The sequence below is a fragment of the Phocoena phocoena genome, chromosome 10 (genome assembly GCF_963924675.1).
Source record: "Phocoena phocoena chromosome 10, mPhoPho1.1, whole genome shotgun sequence".
NCBI classification, from domain to species: domain Eukaryota; kingdom Metazoa; phylum Chordata; class Mammalia; order Artiodactyla; family Phocoenidae; genus Phocoena; species Phocoena phocoena.
Genome location: NC_089228.1, coordinates 80,470,736 through 80,489,502, shown reverse-complemented (window position 1 = coordinate 80,489,502; position 18,767 = coordinate 80,470,736). Strand labels below are relative to the sequence as shown.

The window sequence follows — 18,767 nt, the reverse complement described above, 5'->3', positions numbered from 1 at the left end:
CTTTGTTATGAAGCAGAAACAAACACACCATTGTAAAGCAATTATACTCCAATAAAGATGTTAAAAAATATATATTTGTTAAAAAAATGACATAGACTGGCTGAATGGATACAAAATCAAGACCCATATATATGCTGTCTACAAGAGACCCACTTCAGACCTAGGTACACATACAGACTGGAAGTGAGGAGATGGAAAAAGATATTCCGTGCAAATGGAACTCAAAAGAAAGCTGGAGTAGCAATTCTCATATCAGACAAAATAGACTTTAGAATAAACACTATTACAAGAGACAAAGAAGGACACTACATAATGATCAATGGATCAATCCAAAAGAAGATATAACAGTTGTAAATATTTATGCACCTAACATAGGAGAACCTCAGTACATAAGACAAATGTTAAAGCCATAAAAGGGGAAATTGACAGTAACACAATAAGAGTAGTGGACTTTATCACCCCACTTTCGCCAATGGACAGATCATCCAAAATGAAAATAAATAAGGAAACACAGGCTTTAAATAACACATTAAACAAGATGGACTTAATTGATATTTATAGGACATTCCATCCAAAAACAACAGAATACACTTTCTTCGTGAGTGCTCATGGAACATTCTCCAGGATAGATCATATCTTGGGTCACAAATCAAGCCTTGGTAAATTTAAGAAAACTGAAATCATATCAAGTATCTTTACCGACCACAGTGCTATGAGACTAGACATCAATTACAGGAAAAAAACTGTAAAAAATACGAACATGTGGTGGCTAATCAATACATGACCAAATAACCAAGAGATCACTGAAGGAATCAAAGAGGAAATCAAAAAATACCTAGAAACAAATGACAATGAAAACACGACGACCCAAAACCTATGGGATGCAGCAAAAGCAGTTCTAAGAGGGAACTTTATAGCAATACAATCCAACCTCAAGAAACAAGAAAAATCTCAAATAAGCAACCTAACCTTACAACTAAATCAATTAGAGAAAGAAGAATAAAATAACCCCAAAGTTAGCAGAAGAAAAGAAATCATAAAAATCAGATCAGAAATAAATGAAAAGGAAATGAAGTAAACACTAGCAAAGATCAATAAATCTAAAAGCTGGTTCTCTGAGAAGATAATCAAAATTGATAAACCATTAGCCAGACTCATCAAGAAAAAAAGGGAGAAGACTCAAATCAACAGAATTAGAAACGAAAAAGGAGAAGTAAAAACTGACACTGCAGAAATACAAAGGATCATGAGAGGTTACTACAAGCAGCTAAATGCCAATGCACAACCTGGAAGAAATGGACAAATTCTTAGAAAAGCACAACCTTCCAAGACTGAACCAGGAAGAAATAGGAAATATAAACAGACCAATCACAAGCACTGAAATTGAAACTGTGATTAAAAATCTTCCAACAAACAAAAGCCCAGGACCAGATGTCTTCACAGGTGAATCTACCAAACATTTAGAGAAAAACTAACACCTATTCTTCTCAAACTCTTCCAAAACATAGCAGAGGGAGGAACACTCCCAAACTCATTCTACGAGGCTACCATCACCCTGATACCAAAACCAGACAAAGATGTCATAAAAAAAGAAAACTACAGGCCAATATCTCTGATGAACAAATAGATGCAAAAATCCTCAACAAAATACTAGCAAACAGAATCTAACAGTACATTAAAAGGATCATAGACCATGATCAAGTGGGGTTTATCCCAGGAATGCAAGGATTCTTCAATATATGCAAATCAATCAACGTGATACACCATATTAACAAATTAAAGGAGAAAAACCATATGATAATCTCAATAGATGCAGAAAAAGCTTTTGATAAAATTCAACACGCAATTATGATAAAAACTCTCCCAAAAGTAGGCATAAAGGGAACCTACCTCAACATAATAAAGGTCATATATGACAAACCCACAGCCAACATCATTGTCAATGGTGAAAAACTGAAACCATTTCAATATAGTTTTGGAAGTTTTAGCCACAGCAATCAGAGAATAAAAAGAAATAAAAGTAATCCAAATCGGAAAAGAAGTAGTAAAACTGTCCCTGTTTGCAGATGACATGACACTATACATAGAGAATCCTAAAGATGCCACCAGAAAACTACTAGAGCTAATCAATGAACTTGGTAAAGTAGCAGGATACAAAATTAATGCACAGAAATTGTTTGCATTCCTATACACTAATGACGAAAAATCTGAAAGAGAAATTAAGGAAATAATACCATTTACCATTGCAACAAAAAGAATAAAATACCTAGGAATAAACCAACCTAAGAAGACAAAAGACCTGTATGCAGAAAATTATAAGACACTGAAGAAAGAAATTAAAGATGATACAAACAGATGGAGAGAGATACCATATTCTTGGTTTGGAAGAATCAACATTGTGAAAATGACTATACTACCCAAAGCAATGTACAGATTCAATGTAATCCCTATCAAACAACCAATGGCATTTTTCACAAAACTAGAACAAAAAATTTCACAATTTGTATGGAAACACAAAAGACCTCGAATAGCCAAAGCAATCTTGAGAAAGAAAAACGGAGCTTGAGGAGTCAGGCTCCCTGACTTCAGACTGTACTACAAAGCTAGAGTAATCAAGACAGTATGGTACTGGCAAAAAAACAGAAATATAGATCAATGGAACAGGATAGAAAGCCCAGAGATAAACCCACGCACATGTGGTCATCTAATTTTTGATAAAGGAGGCAAGAATATGCAACAGAGAAAAGACAACCTCTTCAATAAGTGGTGTTGGGAAAACTGGACAGCTACATGTAAAAGAATGAAATTAGAACACTTCCTAACACCACACACAAAAATAAACTCAAAATGGATTAAAGGCCTAAATGTAAGGCCAGACACTATAAAACTCTTAGAGGAAAACATAGGCAGAACACTCAGTGACATAAATCACAGCAAGATCCCTTTTGACCCACCTCCTAGAGAAATGGAAATAAAAACAAAAATAAACAAATGGGACCTCATGAAACTTCAAAGCTTTTGCACAGCAAAGGAAACCATAAACAAAACGAAAAGAGAACCCTCAGAATGGGAGAAGATATTTGCAAATGAAGCAACTGACCAAGGATTAATCTCCAAAATTTACAAGTAGTTCATGTAGCTCAATGTTAAAAAAACAAACAACGCAATCCAAAAATGGGCAGAAGACCTGAAGAGACATTTCTCCAAAGAAGACATACAGATTGCCAACAAACACATGAAAGGATGCTCAACATCACTAATCATTAGAGAAATGTAAATCAAAACTACAATGAGGTATCACCTCACATTGGTCAGAATGGACATCATCAAAAAAATCTACAAACAATAAATGCTGGAGAAGGTGTGGAGAAAAGGGAACCCTCTTGCACTGTTGGTGGGAATGTAAATTGATACAGCCACTATGGAGAACAGTATGCAGTTTCCTTAAAAATCAAAAAATAGAACTACCATATGACCCAGCAATCCCACTACTGGGCATATACCCTGAGAAAACCATAATTCAAAAAGAGTCATGTACCACAACGTTCACTGCAGCACTATATACAATAGCCAAGACATGGAAGCAACCTAAGTGTCCATCAACAGATGAATGGATAAAGAAGATGTGGCACATATATACAATGGAACCATAAAAAGAAACGAAACTGAGTTATTTGCAGTGAGGTGGATGGACCTAGATAGAGTCTGTCATACAGAGTGAAGTAAGTCACAAAGAGAAAACAAATACCGTATACTAACACATATATACAGAATCTTTAAAAAAAGAGGTTCTGATGAACCCAGGGGCAGGACAGGAATGAAGACGCAGATGTAGAGAATGGACTTGAGGACACGGGGAGGGGGAAGGGTAAGCTGGGACAAAGTGAGAGAGTAGCACTCACATATATACACTACCCAATGTAAAATAGATAGCTAGTGGGAAGCAGCTACATAGCAGAGGGAGATCAGCTCCGTGTTTTGTGACCACTTAGAGGGGTGGGATAGAGAGGGTGGGAGGGAGACGCAAGATGGAGGGGATATGGGGATATACGTATACATATAGCTGATTCACTTTGTTATACAGCAGAAACTAACATAACATTGTAAAGCAATTACATTCCAATAAAGATGTTTAAAAAAAATAGAAAATTTTTGGTCTAAATTAATATTTTAAACTGCAAATTTCATTTCCACCATTAATTTATGAAAAGGGTCTTTTATTTTCCTTTTAGACAAAGGTTACAAATTGGTTTTTGTCAAAGTGGTACACCACTCCTCTGAGTTTAATTCACTAATAATTTTACTTTATGTTAAAATTATGACCTGAAGACAGAAGCAACTAGAACAAGGTTCATTGTGTGATTGCAGGAAAAGGAGGGACACAAAGTCAAGTTAAGGACAGAAAAGCTCATCTTCTATCTCTTAGCTAGTAACATTGCCTGCTTGGAATTCCCCTGCATCCCACTGGATGTGAAATCTGAGACTGGTCTTCAACTTCCCATCTAAGATACAGTTCTGATCCTGAGTGTTTAACATCCTAACTCCCTAATTTGAGTTGAATTCTTTTAACTGTAATATTAGTAGGTGAAATTCTGAAGCACCATCAGGAAAAGTTTTGACCATTTGCCAAACTGTAAGTGATTTATTTAAGATATAAAGCAGGTAAGTCTGGATCCAGAAAAAAAGCATAGAAACATGTTGTTTCTGCATAGAAAGGAGGATGCTGCATGGTAAAAGGAGCACATCTCAAGTAGAACCTCAAAATTTCTCTTGGTCCATAATGGGAGAGACTAGAAAGAATGATAAGGCCACCTGTAGGGTCAAATATTTATCCTAATTATGTCAGGACACTGTATTCTGAATCCACGCAGGAGACCCCCTCCCTCCCTCACAGGGACTTGTGGCTTGCCCTTGTCACATTTCAGCTCTGCACTCACCAGCTGTGTGACTTTGGGCAAATCCTTTCACCTTTCTGAAATTTGATGTCCTCCTTGTAAAATGGGGATGATATTAATTTATTACAAGTATAAAGAGCTGTGGGAATTTTTCATTCCAGGTGCAGTATGTCTATGTTCCTCACAATAATCTAATGAAGTGCTGTTAACGTCTTCAGCCAAGGATCATCGGAAGCACATCCAGGGATGAACAAGTTGGTTGTATTGTTCACAAACTCACCATGGGGAATCATGGGTATCTCAATATGAAGATGTTGGAACCAAAGAAGCAGAACCTGTTGGTGAGATCTTTTAAGAGATTCACTGCAAAGAATTAGTTTACACAGTTGTGAGGTGGGCTAGGCAAGTCCAAGACCCATAGGGAGGGCTATTGTCAGGAAAGGCAGGCTGGAAATTTCAGCACAGGCTGAAGCTGCAGCCCACAGTGAAATCTCTTCCCCTCAGGGAAACCTCAGGTCTGCTCTTGAGACTTTTCACCTGATTCGTCCAGCCTCACCTAGATTATCTAGAATACTCTCTCTTACATAATGTCAACTGATTTGGGACCTTAATCACATCTATAAGATAACTTCAGAGGAACACCTAGGTTAATGTCTGAGTGAATAACTGAGGACCATAGCCTAGGCAACACATGAAACAGACCCTTAAACTATTATAGGATTTGGGCTTGTGTTCGGTGATCTTGAGGAGGATTTAAGAAACAGAGACTTTGTTCTTAATTGGATTCTCTCAAGAAGTGGGTGGTGAAGTGGGGTAATTCTGTAATCGGGCATCTTAATAAATCTTCCCTAGGAGGAAGGAAGATTATACTGAGGCTAAAGCTGTAATTAGGAAAGAAGCAGAGGTCATTCATATTATCTAGGGAGAAGTACGCTTGGTCATTTTTGTGATTTGGACACAGTTCATGTTTTGTCTGTGTTGAGACATGATTACGGAGTGGCCTTGTTTTCTGCTTTGATAGTCAAAGCAGAAAGGCTGATGGTCACAGAATGGCTGTCTGATGCTGTTGCTATACGACATTGCTTATGTTCAGCGAGAAAACACCAAAACCTAGCTATGAGTCGCAGGCCAGCTCCTGGCAACACCAAGGCCTAATTAATAGTCCCAGGCAGCTCCCAGATGCCAGGGCTTTTTCTGTCTCACTCTTCTTTATAGTCTTTGTCACTGTGAGGTAAGACAGTGCTGAGAAACTGGGGGCCATCTAACAGGGACAGGGGGATTGATTCTAAATGGAACCCCATTAACCGGTGGTTTCCATAACACACAGAAAATCAATTCTTCTGAAAAAGTAAGTTCCCCACTAAAAATTGTCTTTCACTTTAGCTCAGTCCTTAGTCCCTCACAAATACCTGGGGTTTTAATGTGGCAGGATAAAGAATATTAAAATATCCAGTAGATTAAAGGAAGAACATTTTCTAAGTCAGGACAATTCCCTGAATTCTACCCTCAATATTTGACTTGACATTCTTAAGTTTAAAAAAATTATACAGCATGCCAGCCAGAGCTTTCTTTAATGTAATCAATGCTCTCCAAATTCCTTTAAAAGTAGATAGGTTCACCAAAATATAGAGCATAAAGAATACTCAAGACAGGGAAAAAATTCAAATGAAAGATCATGCAGTTACTTTAGGCAGCATTACACGACATTACAAGTACTTTTATTGCCCTGGGTAATTTTAAAAGCTTTTGAGAGTACGAAAAGAATAATTTACTCAACTGGATTCCTATAAGTAGAAAAGGCAAAGGTATTCCTTGGCTATCACCAGCAGAAATCACTTGGATCAACTCAATATTTAGAGAATTCCATATGCACTATGGAAGCAAAGAGAAAGACAGTTAACCCACATAAGGAGGCAAGAGAAATGGGAGGAGGTGGGGCCTGCCAGGGAGGGGGACGAACTCAGGGGAGAGACCCTGGAAGTTATAGCCCAGAATATCCTGTCGGACACCATATTAGTGATGACTTCATCTGTCCACGAGGCTGCTCAGAAATTCCCAGCCCTCTTGTCACCAGCGGGCATACACATAAGTGAGAAGACTCTGATTTAATACCCTCCCTCCTTTCATAGAAAATTCCCTCAGGTCCACTCTGAGTGGAGGCCGCCTCAGAACCAAGAAATTTCCCAGCCCCTTCGAGGCCTCTTAGTACAAAGTCTTCATCTGGCAACTGAGGTGTCATCATAGGGGATTTTTCTGATTGGCCAAATCCTGACCTGGCAGCGTGTGGTTTGGGTGTCTACAGAGTTCCTTCTCAGCTCAGCCCTCATCATTGCTCTGCAACTCAGAACGGCAACTGCTGAGACCACCCTAAAAGAGGATGGTCCTGAACAGAGCTCTGATTCTGGGGACCCTCACCCTGACCATCATGATGAGCCCCTGTGGAGGTGAAGACATTGTGGGTGAGTGCATGGTTGAGGGACGTGGGGACTAGAGTTGGGGAACAGGGAATTGAAGGGAAAAAAAGACAGAGTTTGGCCTAGAAACAATAGCGACTCCTCAAAGCGTTCTCAATATTAAGCAAATCTAAAACTTAGAGTCATTCCTCCTGCAGGAAACCAGAGTCCAGACCCACTCTCTCTGCTACTTGTGCTGTTGCAGAGCTCACCAAGGACATTATTCTGTTTCTGATATTGGATCCAGTGAATATGTCCTGGAGGGCTCTAGCGCATTCATTCATTATTGCCTCAAAGATTAGAAACGTTTCCATAAGTGGATATTTTGTTACTAAAATTTTATGAACTATTGCTCCCAAATTTCTCTGAGCAAATTTTGAAGCTTTTTGTATATTTCTCCTAAAGTGTATCTTGGGGCAAACAGTTCCATGAATTCTGTATACTGTGTAGATACAAAGAAGGGTGACCTTTTCAGTCTCAGATCTACATACATTTTCATGCTGTCATCTCGCACAGGTGGGGAGAGGGTAAGCAAGCCCAGCAGAATGCCTTTACACAAGGCGTTTTACCACAGGGTCCTCACTTAACCTCAGTTACCTCATACATGTCACTTCACAAATAACCGAGTAAAAGACGTGTGTAGAAATGCTTTCTAAGTGATTAAGACACACAAATGTCAAAGATTATTCTTATTTTTTTAGTTTTACCGTTACAAGTGTAGCTTTGCTTTATTTTCTTTAACAAAGTAAGAAATTTCCTTATTTTTATTTTAAAATTGAGAACTTTATGATGAGAAACTTGATGAATCAAATTATATTGTTTTCAAATTGTTAGCCCAAGTTACCAGTTCTTTGCCCCATCTAAGGAAGTCCTTCAAGAAGAATGGTCAAGCACAGATTATTTATTTGGTCCCTTAGGCCCCTCTGCCTTTGCTGTCCCCCTCCTTCCACCCTCCTTTCTTACATTCCTTCGTCTTCCTTTCCTTCCAGGAGCCATCCCTGGCCCACATCTTTGTTATTTTATAGACATTGAGTGAGTTTGTAAAAACCAAAGTAGAAAGGCCAGGTAGTTCAAAAGGGAAGTGAAGTGGAGGGTTACTCTAATCGTCAAGCAACTTTGCTAACCATGAATGCTCCCATTCTAATTGTGTGTGGTAGTGGAAGTTTCACGTACTTCTCCAGAGCACTTCTAAATTTTGTTTCTTCAGCGTCACACTAGAGTGTCCTGGTCAGGCTCGACTTCCTCATTGGGCACAGGGGACACAGGCCAAGTGCCTGCAGTGCTTATAGGGCTCCATGAAAATATTTTATTATTTTAATTAGAAAAAAAATGAACTTTTAGGGTAGAAGAAAATGTTTTAATTTTTAATTTAGCCTAGATTATATTTGTCTTTATACCAGTATGACCATAAAATATGACTTGTAATATTTTTATGGAGGAAAGCTTGCTTATGCAACAGCGCTTAGGGCTCACAATCATACTGCAGCCCTGGTCACTGCTGATTCTGGTTGTCATATAATTCTGCTACCTCTGTGCTTGTCAGTCTTCCCCAAAGTCTCTGTGATCCTCAAGAATAGTAATTGACATTTTGTACACATTTTTGAACACGCAGCAAGCTAAGTTTGGGGGATGCAAAAATGAAAAGACATGCTATCTGCCCCATAGAGTGTACTAAGATTAGTAATGCTAAGAAAATGGTGCAGAAAAACAGAAGGAGTATTGCTGAGCAGGGCAATGGATGCAGCTGAGGCTGAAGCTGTAAAAGTGAATTGGTTCCAGTTGGCATAGCAGTGCGATGCTCTTCAGTGCTGGCAACTCAGGACAAGTAGCCGATGAAGAGAATAATTGCATACATTCATGGTGGAAAAGGAGTCAAGAATATTCACGACAGGGATAAGGAGGCTACGTTGGAAGGCCTTTTAAGTGATCAGCCAAGGGGTCATGCTGGGTAATGATGAGGAAGAGATTGACTTGAAAGCAGGACACTGGGATGGAGAGGTTGGAGGTTATAATGTGAGCAAAAACATGTGTAATGAGAGAACTTAGCTAAAAAGCTGGTAACTAAGCAGAAACTTCAAGAATGAACTGGGGCTTCCCTGGTGGCACAGTGGTTAAGAATCCACCTGCCAATGCAGAGGACATGGGTTCGATCCCTGGTCCAGGAAGATTCCACATGCCATGGAGCAACTAAGCCCGTGCACCACAACTACTTAGCCTGCACTCTAGAGCCCACGAGCCACAACTACTGAAGCCCACACATCTAGAGCATGTGCTCCACAACAAGAGAAGCCACCACAATGAGAAACCTGCTCACCTCAATGAAGAGTAGCCCCCACTGGATGCAACTAGAGAAAGCCCGCACACAGCAACAAAGACCCAACACAGCCAAAAATTAATTAATTAATTAAATTTTAAAAAAAGAATGAACTGGAGGTGTCCAGGAAATCCTAAGAGATAATTTCATTTCAGGGGAAAAAAAAAAAAAACAGACCCCTGCAAAGACCAAGGAACATGAGAGGATAATGTCATTTGGTTTGATTAATAGATAAGGTCAGATGAGGCTGTTGGATACATCCATACCAGAATTCAGCACAGTACACTGTACTTGCTCCTTTACTCACCTGACTCTCCCGTTAATCAATATTCTCCTTGTTGGCAGAGACCATGCCTGATTGATGTTTTACTCTTTGCCTCCCACAATGTCTGAAACCCTGTTGATGCTCAGTAATTGAGGAAGGAAGGAAAGAGAAAATGATAAAAGGCTTGTATGTGTCTGGACAAAATTGTCCAGTCAGGCTTACTTGAGTAGAGTCCAACTGAACCGGTTGCCATTCTGCTTTGGCATCCTCAGAAAAGTATATTGTCCATTTGAAGAAAACAGCAGCACAGTACCTTGAGTCCTCAACAAATACGTGTTGAGTCAGAAAAAGAAGTTTAGTAACCTCCTTAAAGAAAAAAATAGGGGTGGGAAATAACAGAAATCCAAAATAAAACTTCCATTTCTTACTTCAGAAGCAATCAAACACTCTCCTTTAAGGATCACTACTGTTAACAAAACAGACAACTTAAAACCACTGTTTATTCTTTATATGTTTTGTAATACTGTCACTGTCCTTGTCATACTCGTTCTTACACCCTGTAACAGTTAGAGGAAACTCTTTTAAAATAATAAGATTCCGTGCGCTTTTCCTTGGTTTAAAAAAAATAAGATGGGGCTTCCCTGGTGGCGCAGTGGTTGAGAGTCCGCCTGCCGATGCAGGGGACACGGGTTCGTGCCCCGGTCCGGGAAGATCCCACGTGCCGTGGAGCGGCTGGGCCCGTGAGCCATGGCCGCTGAGCCTGCGCGTCCGGAGCCTGTGCTCCGCAACGGGAGAGGCCACAACAGTGAGAGGCCCGCGTACCACAATCAATCAATCAATCAATCAATAAGAAATGAATCTTGTATAGAAAACGTTCTGCTCTGAGCCAGTCCTGAGGGGAGAGGAACCATAATGAATGTGTTATTAACTGATGAAAGAAGTAAGTGAGAAAGAAAACTTATGAAGCAAAGGGAAGTAAACTAACACCATGATCATTCATTCATTCCCTTATTTCTTCTTTCTTTCCATTATGATATTTATCACAAGCCTACAATGTGCCAGGTACTGAGCTGGACGTGCAGGAAATAGCAGTAAACAGGGCCTGTGAAAAGTCCACCCTTCTAAGCATATGTTATAGTGGAAAGACAGACTGGATTCTAACAGGACAGCTACCAACACTGAGGGCGAAGGAAACAGGTGCTGGGAATTTTGCTTCGAGACTGTGCCAGAGGTGAAGACTACAATGTTTGAGAGTTGTTTCTTCTGTAACTTTGTTTAACATGGTTCTTTCCTCTCCCTCTGTTTTGCACCTTCCTGCCCCTCACCTTCACTTATCAGCTGACCACGTTGCGTCCTATGGCACAACTATCTACCAGTCTTTTGGGCCCTCTGGCCAGTACACCCAAGAATTTGATGGAGATGAGCTGTTTTATGTGGACCTGGAGAAGAAGGAGACTGTCTGGCGGCTGCCTGTGTTTAGCGAATTCACAAGTTTTGACCCACAGGGTGCCCTGAGAAACATAGCTGTGGGGAAACATAACTTGGATATCCTGATTAAACGCTCCAACTTTACCCCTGTTACCAATGGTAGGTGTCCACCATTCTGCCTCTCTTTACTGAAACTATTGTTTCATACCAGGCCCCACTCTCTTGTTCCCTAAGGAGAGATACCTTCACCACTCTATAAAACTCTCTCCTTTCCAAGGAGTCCCCAGATTTTCTCACAGTAATTACTGAACCCTCATCCTCCCTCTTCTCAAAGATCACATATTTCCATGTAATATAAGGATCCCTACTCCCATAACATATCCCTTGAATCCCTCAAGGAGGAGTCCCACAGACCTCCCTCCTTAACAAGCATGCCCACAGAGAACATGGGGATAAAGCAGAGGCAGTGAATAGCATCTCCCAAGCAAAAGGGAAACAAGAGCTCTTCCACTGTCAGACTGGGAAATGTTGGTGGGAGGGCTCCCCCAGGATGCAATGCAGAACCTCAGGGCAGAGCTATCCTCATTTCACATCAGTGCTATTTTCTCACCACAGAGGTTCCTGAGGTGACTGTGTTTTCTAAGTTCCCTGTGTTGCTACGTCAACCCAACACCCTCATCTGTCTTGTGGACAACATCTATCCTCCTGTGATCAACATCACATGGTTGAGAAACGGACACACAGTCAGAGAGGGTGTCTCTGAGATCAGCTTCCTCACGAAGAATGATCTTTCCTTCCTCAAGATCAGTTATCTCACCTTCCTCCCTTCTGATGATGATGTTTATGACTGCAAAGTGGAACACTGGGGCCTGGATGAGCCACTGCTGAAACACTGGGGTATGTACGAGTTCCACCCCTTTGATACTTTCTCTTCTCTATCAAGTACAGAATGTCCTGCCTTTTAGCCCCTAAATCACATGGTCCAGAGCTTGTTTTCCACACTTCAAGTGTTTCTAAAGATATACTTCCCTCTCTTCCCTAAGCCTGCTGCCCTGAGTCTTTGTAGAATGAAACCTGCTCACCTCAATGAAGGTGCCATCCTGCCCCATCCCAAACACATGCACATGAACCAACACTCTGTATTCTGAGTTTTACAACTTCACTTTTGCAGAACCTGAGATTCCAAAGCCTATGTCAGAGCTGACAGAGACTGTGGTCTGCGCCCTGGGGTTGACTGTGGGCCTCGTAGGCATCGTGGTGGGCACTGTCTTCATCATCCAAGGCCTGCGCTCAGGTGGTCCCTCCAGACACCAAGGGCCCTTGTGAGTTGCACCCTAGAAGGGAAGGTAAGGATTCAGATTTGTCAGCATTGGAGACAGTATAGGAGGAAAGAAAGTGGGAAGAGGTTTGTGGACTCAAATGTGGTTGAAAAGTTGAGGAGAACTGGGAAAGGTCATGACGATTGCACAGAAGGCCCCTAGGACTCATCAGTCTCATGTCTGTCCTGTTGCAGGTGCACTGCCCGTCTACCAGAGCAGAAGAGTGGACATGCTAGATGACCTAGAACTATCTTCATATAGCTTCTCTCCTCTTACACTCCTCCTCTCACCTCTTCTCTGGGACTTATCCCTTAAAGCTCACATAGACCTCGGAATTCTCCCCCTGACCACCTGATGATTTTTTTCTGTTCTCAATAGTTACATACCATGGGATCACTGGCGTATTCCACCCAGTTACCTAATCCCTAGTGACCCTGATCCAGTATCATCATGGAAGCAATGAATCCTCCTTTTATTGAAACTTTTCCTGTCTTTCATCTCAAGGCTGACTAGGACCTTGTTCCCTTATGCTTTAGGCCCCTTAATTTCGTTTCTCAGATCATGTTTCATGCCCAGTAACACAAGAGCAACCTGTGTAGACTAATAATATGTTGTTATCTTAGCTGAGATTATTATTTCTCTCTTCCTTCTGTTCCCATTCTTGGCACTGTCACCCACCCCCCTAATTCAGGCATCATTGAAGATAATATATACTCTTCTCCCATGGTGTAGATTTGTTATAGCAGAAATACAAAACCCAAGAAATAAGTCTGTACTCATCTTAATATAGCTTTTAAAAGTTATGACAGAGGCTTCCCTGGTGGCGCAGTGGTTGAGAGTCCGCCTGCCGATGCAGGGGACGTGGGTTCGAGCCCCGATCCGGGAAGATCCCACATGCCGCGGAGCAGCTGGGCCTGTGAGCCAAGGCCTCTGAGTCTGCACGTCTGGAGCCTGTGCTCCGCAATGGGAGAGGCCACAACAATGAGAGGCCTGCGTACCGCAAAAAGAAACAAACAAACAAAAAAAATTATTGTGAGACAATCAGAAATAATTTTAGGTGTGGTAATGGCATTGCTGTTATATTTCTAAAAAGTTGTTATATCTTAGATTTTCATAGCAAAATATTTATCAATGAAATTATGTATTGTCTAAGATTATCTTTAAAATAACCCAGTATGCATATAATATTAAATGGGTGGGTTTACAAAATTGTCCATGAACTGATCATTTTTAAAACTGGACTGTTGATACATGGTACTATTCTCCCTATTACTGTATATAGTTGAAATGTTCCATAATACAAAGGTTTTTTTTTTTTAGATATTCCAGGAAAGCCAAAAGAAAAAATAAGCAGAGAAGCATTCTGTTTGAAGTTATTTTGGTTTTTAAGGTTTTCCTTATTTGTATTGCAGTTAAGAAACACTGAGTATCCAAATCCTGTTCTACACCACAGAACCTCTCAGAAATGTAACCCTAAAGAGTGTGTATACAACAAAGAATAATAGCAAAAGAAAGCAAAGTAATGCTCACTTTATTATTGGTTGGGCTAAACCCCAAACTTTATTAAATATAATTACTAGTTCAATCTATAATGTAAAAATGGTCACTTAGAAGCGATGCTGTGATACATACCATACTACATTCTGAGTGTATTAAAGTAATGTGAAAACAGATACATTTATTGTCGTTGAAGAATTTACATTCCAATAGGAGGAAGCATACATACATGAAACAGTTTCACAAACATACAAGTACAAACTCTGAGGAATTTATAAAGGAAAAGAACAAGGTAATGTGAGACAGTATTGCACAGGAACCAAGTGTAATTTGGTGTTTAGAGAAGGCTTGTATAAATGTCTGAGATGAAACAAGATGGTTTACAGTAAGTGAAGGACAAGGTTAAAGAGGGCAGAGCAAATGTTTGAGAAATCTAACAGTATGAAAGAGAGTATGAGGAACTTCCCTGGTGATCCAGTGGTTAAGAATCTGCTTTCCAATGCAGGGGACGTGGGTTCGATCCCTGGTCGGGGAACTAAGATCCCACATGCCCCAGGGCACGCCACAACTACTGAGGCCATTTGCCACACTAGAGAAATCTGCACGCTGCAATGAAGAGCCCGCGCGCCACAATGAAAGATCCCGCATGCCACAACTAAGACCTGATGCAGCCAAATTAAAAGAGAGTATGACAATAAAATAAAACAAAAATTATTACAGTTTAGTAGAGAAAGTTTATGTAAGAGCAAGCAAGTTATTTCAATTCTTTCTAATTAGAATCCTTAGTGAAAAGATACTTCCTCTATAAAAGTAATAATGAGGGGCTAAAAAATTGGAAATGTAATAGAAAGAGTAAAAAACAATAGAATAATATAAAAATTATAATAATAGAATTATTATGATGTAATATAAAAATTAAATCAAGAAAACCTCCTTGAAATTTTCTCCCTGAAAAAGAAGACAAAGAAATGTAATATATGGTAGAAAAGATAAGACACAGAGAGTAGACCTGGCAACATCAAGTAACAGAGCTAGAGAGGGAAACAGAAAAATGAAGGGGGAAATTTATGAAAACAAGTAAAGGATAATTTTCCAGACATAAAAGACCTAATTCTTTACATGGAATGGGGACTTTCAGATATTTAGCAAAATTAATGAAAAAAACTCATTCTTAGATACATTAAAAATTTTTTTAATCATTTTTAAAATTTCAGAATCTCAAGTGTTAAAAGAAGATCATAAAATATCCCAGTGAGGGAAACAAAACAAACATACAACAGGCACTGTTAAACCATCAGATACTTATATCATAAAGATAATGAGAAAGGCCTGGAAGTTCTAAAGGAAAATTATTTTCTATTAATAAATGTATACCTTTTCAAAATCACAATTAGGCATGAAGAAAGGATAAAATACTGTTAGACATAAAAGAATATAAAATGTACCTAGCACACATAGCTTTATTGGAAGTTGATTAAGAATATGACTTAGTTAAGTGAGGTTGTTAATCAGGAAACAGGAACGTACTTGGGGAGTGGCATCAGCAACATGGTCGAACGAGATGTCTCTCGTTCATATCCCCCTTTTAACAACAATTTGGTATCCATTCCTGGATAAAGATACCTTTGTGGGAGCTATGGGATCCAACACCATATGCTAAGGAATCCAGGAGGAGTCTTGCCGACCATGCATCAGATAACAAGCATACAGACCTCAGTCATGGCTAGGGACCCTGCAATGGCCCATGAACTGGCTCAGCCCCTCTTAGCTATTATCTGGGAACCCGCGGAGAACAGTCTTAGACAATTACTCATAGGTGAGAGAGCCTTTGTGGAAGTCCAGGTTTCCAGTGGAGAACTTCCAGCACACCACTGGAGCAAAGAAATACAAGTTGGACACACTGGAGAGGGTAGGAGGAACAGCATCACTCCTCCCCAAGGCAGCACAGCTTGGTGCCAAGAGAGACCTTCTCAACTCACGAATTATCCTGTAAGGATAATTGTAAGGAAAGTGAGAGCATGTGAGTGAACACCTGTCTTCCTCAGCTGTGCGGGAAACTGCCATTTCTCTCTCACCCCATCCAGAGTAGTGAGTCATAACTTACATTACTGGGGGTGAGTAGAGGTCAGCAAAGTGGCAGATAGAACTCTTGGAAGATATGAAAGAGGCGCAGATCCCTCAAGATGTCCACCAACTTGCCACTGGTGGCAAGATGTCCATTGCCACTGGGGATGCCTCACCATTGAATCCCATCAACTTGCCCACAGGCACTCCCAACACTCCATGCACCTCACCCACACACACCCCACACTGTGGCCAGCTCCCTCTGTGCACTCCTGACAGCAGCAAGAGTGAGCTTTGGCAGACAACTAATGAGTAGCACAGAAAGCCAGCCCGAATCTGTAGGCCAGGGAGAGAACATGAACCTGAGCTTCAGCTCCATTCTTGGGAAAACAAAAGGGAAGCTGTCAGCAGCCAGCCTGGTACATTGCAGAATCAAGAGAAGGCATACAAGTTTAAGCATTGTGCCACGAGAGAGCAAGAAGTGTGGTACAGGCATATCCATAAAAGGTCTGAGAGAGTCTCAGAATCCCTAGCAAGACGGACAGAACGTGTTTCTCTCCCAAAGTCAGTTAGTAAAGACTGGAGGAGGTTATTGCTACTTCAAATGCAAAGACAGAAATGAAAGACTTCAAGAAACATGAAAAATCAAGGAAACATGACACACCAAAGAATCAAAATAATCTTCCAGTAACTGACACCAGGACATGGAGGTCTATAATTTACCCAAAAATGCTCTTTTAAGGAAGCTCAGTGAGCTACAAGAAAACACAGAAAGACAGCTCAATGAAATCAGGGAAACAATACATGAACAAAATTAGAAGTTTAATAGAGAAATAGAAATCTTAAAAAAAAAAAACAAATAGAAATTCTGGATATGAAAAGTACAACAAAAAATGCTCTTTCTGCCTGATGGAAAGAAGAGGAAGATTCTTTCATCTTCTTTCCATCAAGTAGAGGAAAGAATCTGTGAATTAGAAGACAGGAACTTTGAAATTATCCACTCAGAACAAAACAAAGAAAAAAGAATGCAAAAGAGTGAATAAAGCCTAAAAGATCTGTGGAATACAATCAAATGTAACCCTCTGTCAATTATTGGAGTCCCAGAAGGAAAAGAAACGGAGAAGGGAACATAAAGCTTATTTAAAGAAACAATGGCAGAATCTAAAAAAGAGTGGATATATGTATAATTGATTCACTTTGCTGTACAGCAGAAAGTAACACAACATTGTAAATCAACTATACTCCAATAAAAAATTTTAATGCAAAAAAATAAGTAAATAAATAATAAAATAGCCCTGCCAGTATCACTCTCTTTAAAAAAAGAAAAGAAAAAGAAAGAAAGAGAAAGAAATAAAAAAGAAAGAAAAGAAATAATCACTGAGAGTTTCCCATATCTGAGGGGAGATTTGGATAGCTAAGTTCATGAAGCGCATAGTTAAGAAACAAATTCAACTTAAAGGGCTTCCCTGGTGGTGCAGAGGTTGAGAATCTGCCTGCTAATGCAGGGGACACGGGTTCGAGCCCTGGTCTGGGAGGATCCCACATGCCGCGGAGCAACTAGGCCCGTGAGCCACAACTGCTGAGCCTGCACGTCTGGAGCCTGTGCTCTGCAACAAGAGAGGCCGTGACAGTGAGAGGCCCACGCACCGCGATGAAGAGTGGCCCCCTCTTGCCACAACTAGAGAAAGCCCTCGCACAGAAACGAAGACCCAACACAGCAAAAATAAATTAATAAACTCCTACCCCCAACATCTTCTTAAAAAAAATAAAATTCAACTTAAAGAGATTTTCTCAAAGATGTATTATGATAAAATTGTAAAAAATCAAAGACAGAGATAATCTTAAAAGCAGCAAGAGAAAAGAAGCTTATAACTTATGAGGAAAACTATAATGCTATCAGATTTCTCAAAAGAAATCTTACGTTTAAGGACAGAAGGTGATGATATATTCAAAATTGCTGAAAGAGTTTGGTACAAGAGGTTGATGAAGGAAGATCACGAACTCACCTCCTCCAATGGACACACCCAGTCTACAGCTATAAATGGAACAATTTCCTCTGGAAAAAAGAAATAACTAAACTAAAAACTGGCTTAACAACACCTGCACATCAGGCAAATGAGAGGGAAACCACATCAAGGCAAGAGAGGCTGAGTCATTATCTTTCCATAAACCCCTCTCCAGGTACAGCAACCCACAACTGGGAAGGAACTCAAAATCCAGAGCTTCTCCCTGAGGAGCAAGGGGTTTGAACACCACAATATAGACATCCCAGCTTTTAAGACCTGCACCTGAGAGATGAGTCCCCAAAACTTCTAGCTTTGAAAGCCAATGGCTCTCATGTCTGTGAGACAATATTGTAGTGAACCGAGAAATGGCTCTTAAAGGGCTCACACACAGACTCACTCGACCCAGGTCCCAGCACAGAAGCCATTTGAAAAGTGCCCAGACTTTATGGGAATGAGGCTCATTTGATGACCTTAAAGTGTCAGCCTAAGGAGCAGGGGTCTGCTGGGATACTCCCCAGGGATGGAG

The 18,767-nt window shown here is 40.3% G+C and overlaps 1 protein-coding gene across 3 annotated transcripts; it reads left to right on the top strand.

Annotated features, from left to right (window-relative positions):
* The first annotated feature begins 7,203 nt into the window (after positions 1-7,203).
* On the top strand, positions 7,204-17,206 carry LOC136129790 (HLA class II histocompatibility antigen, DQ alpha 2 chain). Of its 3 annotated transcripts, XM_065886134.1 has the most exons (6): positions 7,204-7,354; positions 11,266-11,514; positions 11,971-12,252; positions 12,527-12,701; positions 12,869-12,879; positions 17,197-17,206. In XM_065886134.1, exons 1-4 carry the CDS (start codon positions 7,273-7,275, stop codon positions 12,679-12,681), a joined length of 768 nt encoding a protein of 255 aa, XP_065742206.1. In that variant the 5' UTR covers positions 7,204-7,272; the 3' UTR covers positions 12,682-12,701; positions 12,869-12,879; positions 17,197-17,206. The 3 variants fall into 3 exon arrangements, with proteins under 3 accessions (XP_065742206.1, XP_065742205.1, XP_065742207.1); XM_065886133.1 differs by lacking the exon at positions 17,197-17,206 and having other exon boundaries at positions 12,869-13,084; XM_065886135.1 differs by lacking the exons at positions 12,869-12,879; positions 17,197-17,206 and having other exon boundaries at positions 7,219-7,339; positions 12,527-12,703.
* The last annotated feature ends 1,561 nt before the right edge of the window (positions 17,207-18,767 follow it).

What these genes read in the sequence shown, in the direction of transcription:
- LOC136129790 (XM_065886134.1), top strand. Translation starts at nt 7,273, where the DNA reads ATGGTCCTGAACAGAGCTCTGATTCTGGGGACCCTCACCCTGACCATC. An exon ending in TGGAGGTGAAGACATTGTGG is followed by an intron (nt 7,355 to 11,265) that starts GTGAGTGCATGG and finishes TTCACTTATCAG; the next exon opens with CTGACCACGTTGCGTCCTAT. An exon ending in GCCACTGCTGAAACACTGGG is followed by an intron (nt 12,253 to 12,526) that starts GTATGTACGAGT and finishes TCACTTTTGCAG; the next exon opens with AACCTGAGATTCCAAAGCCT.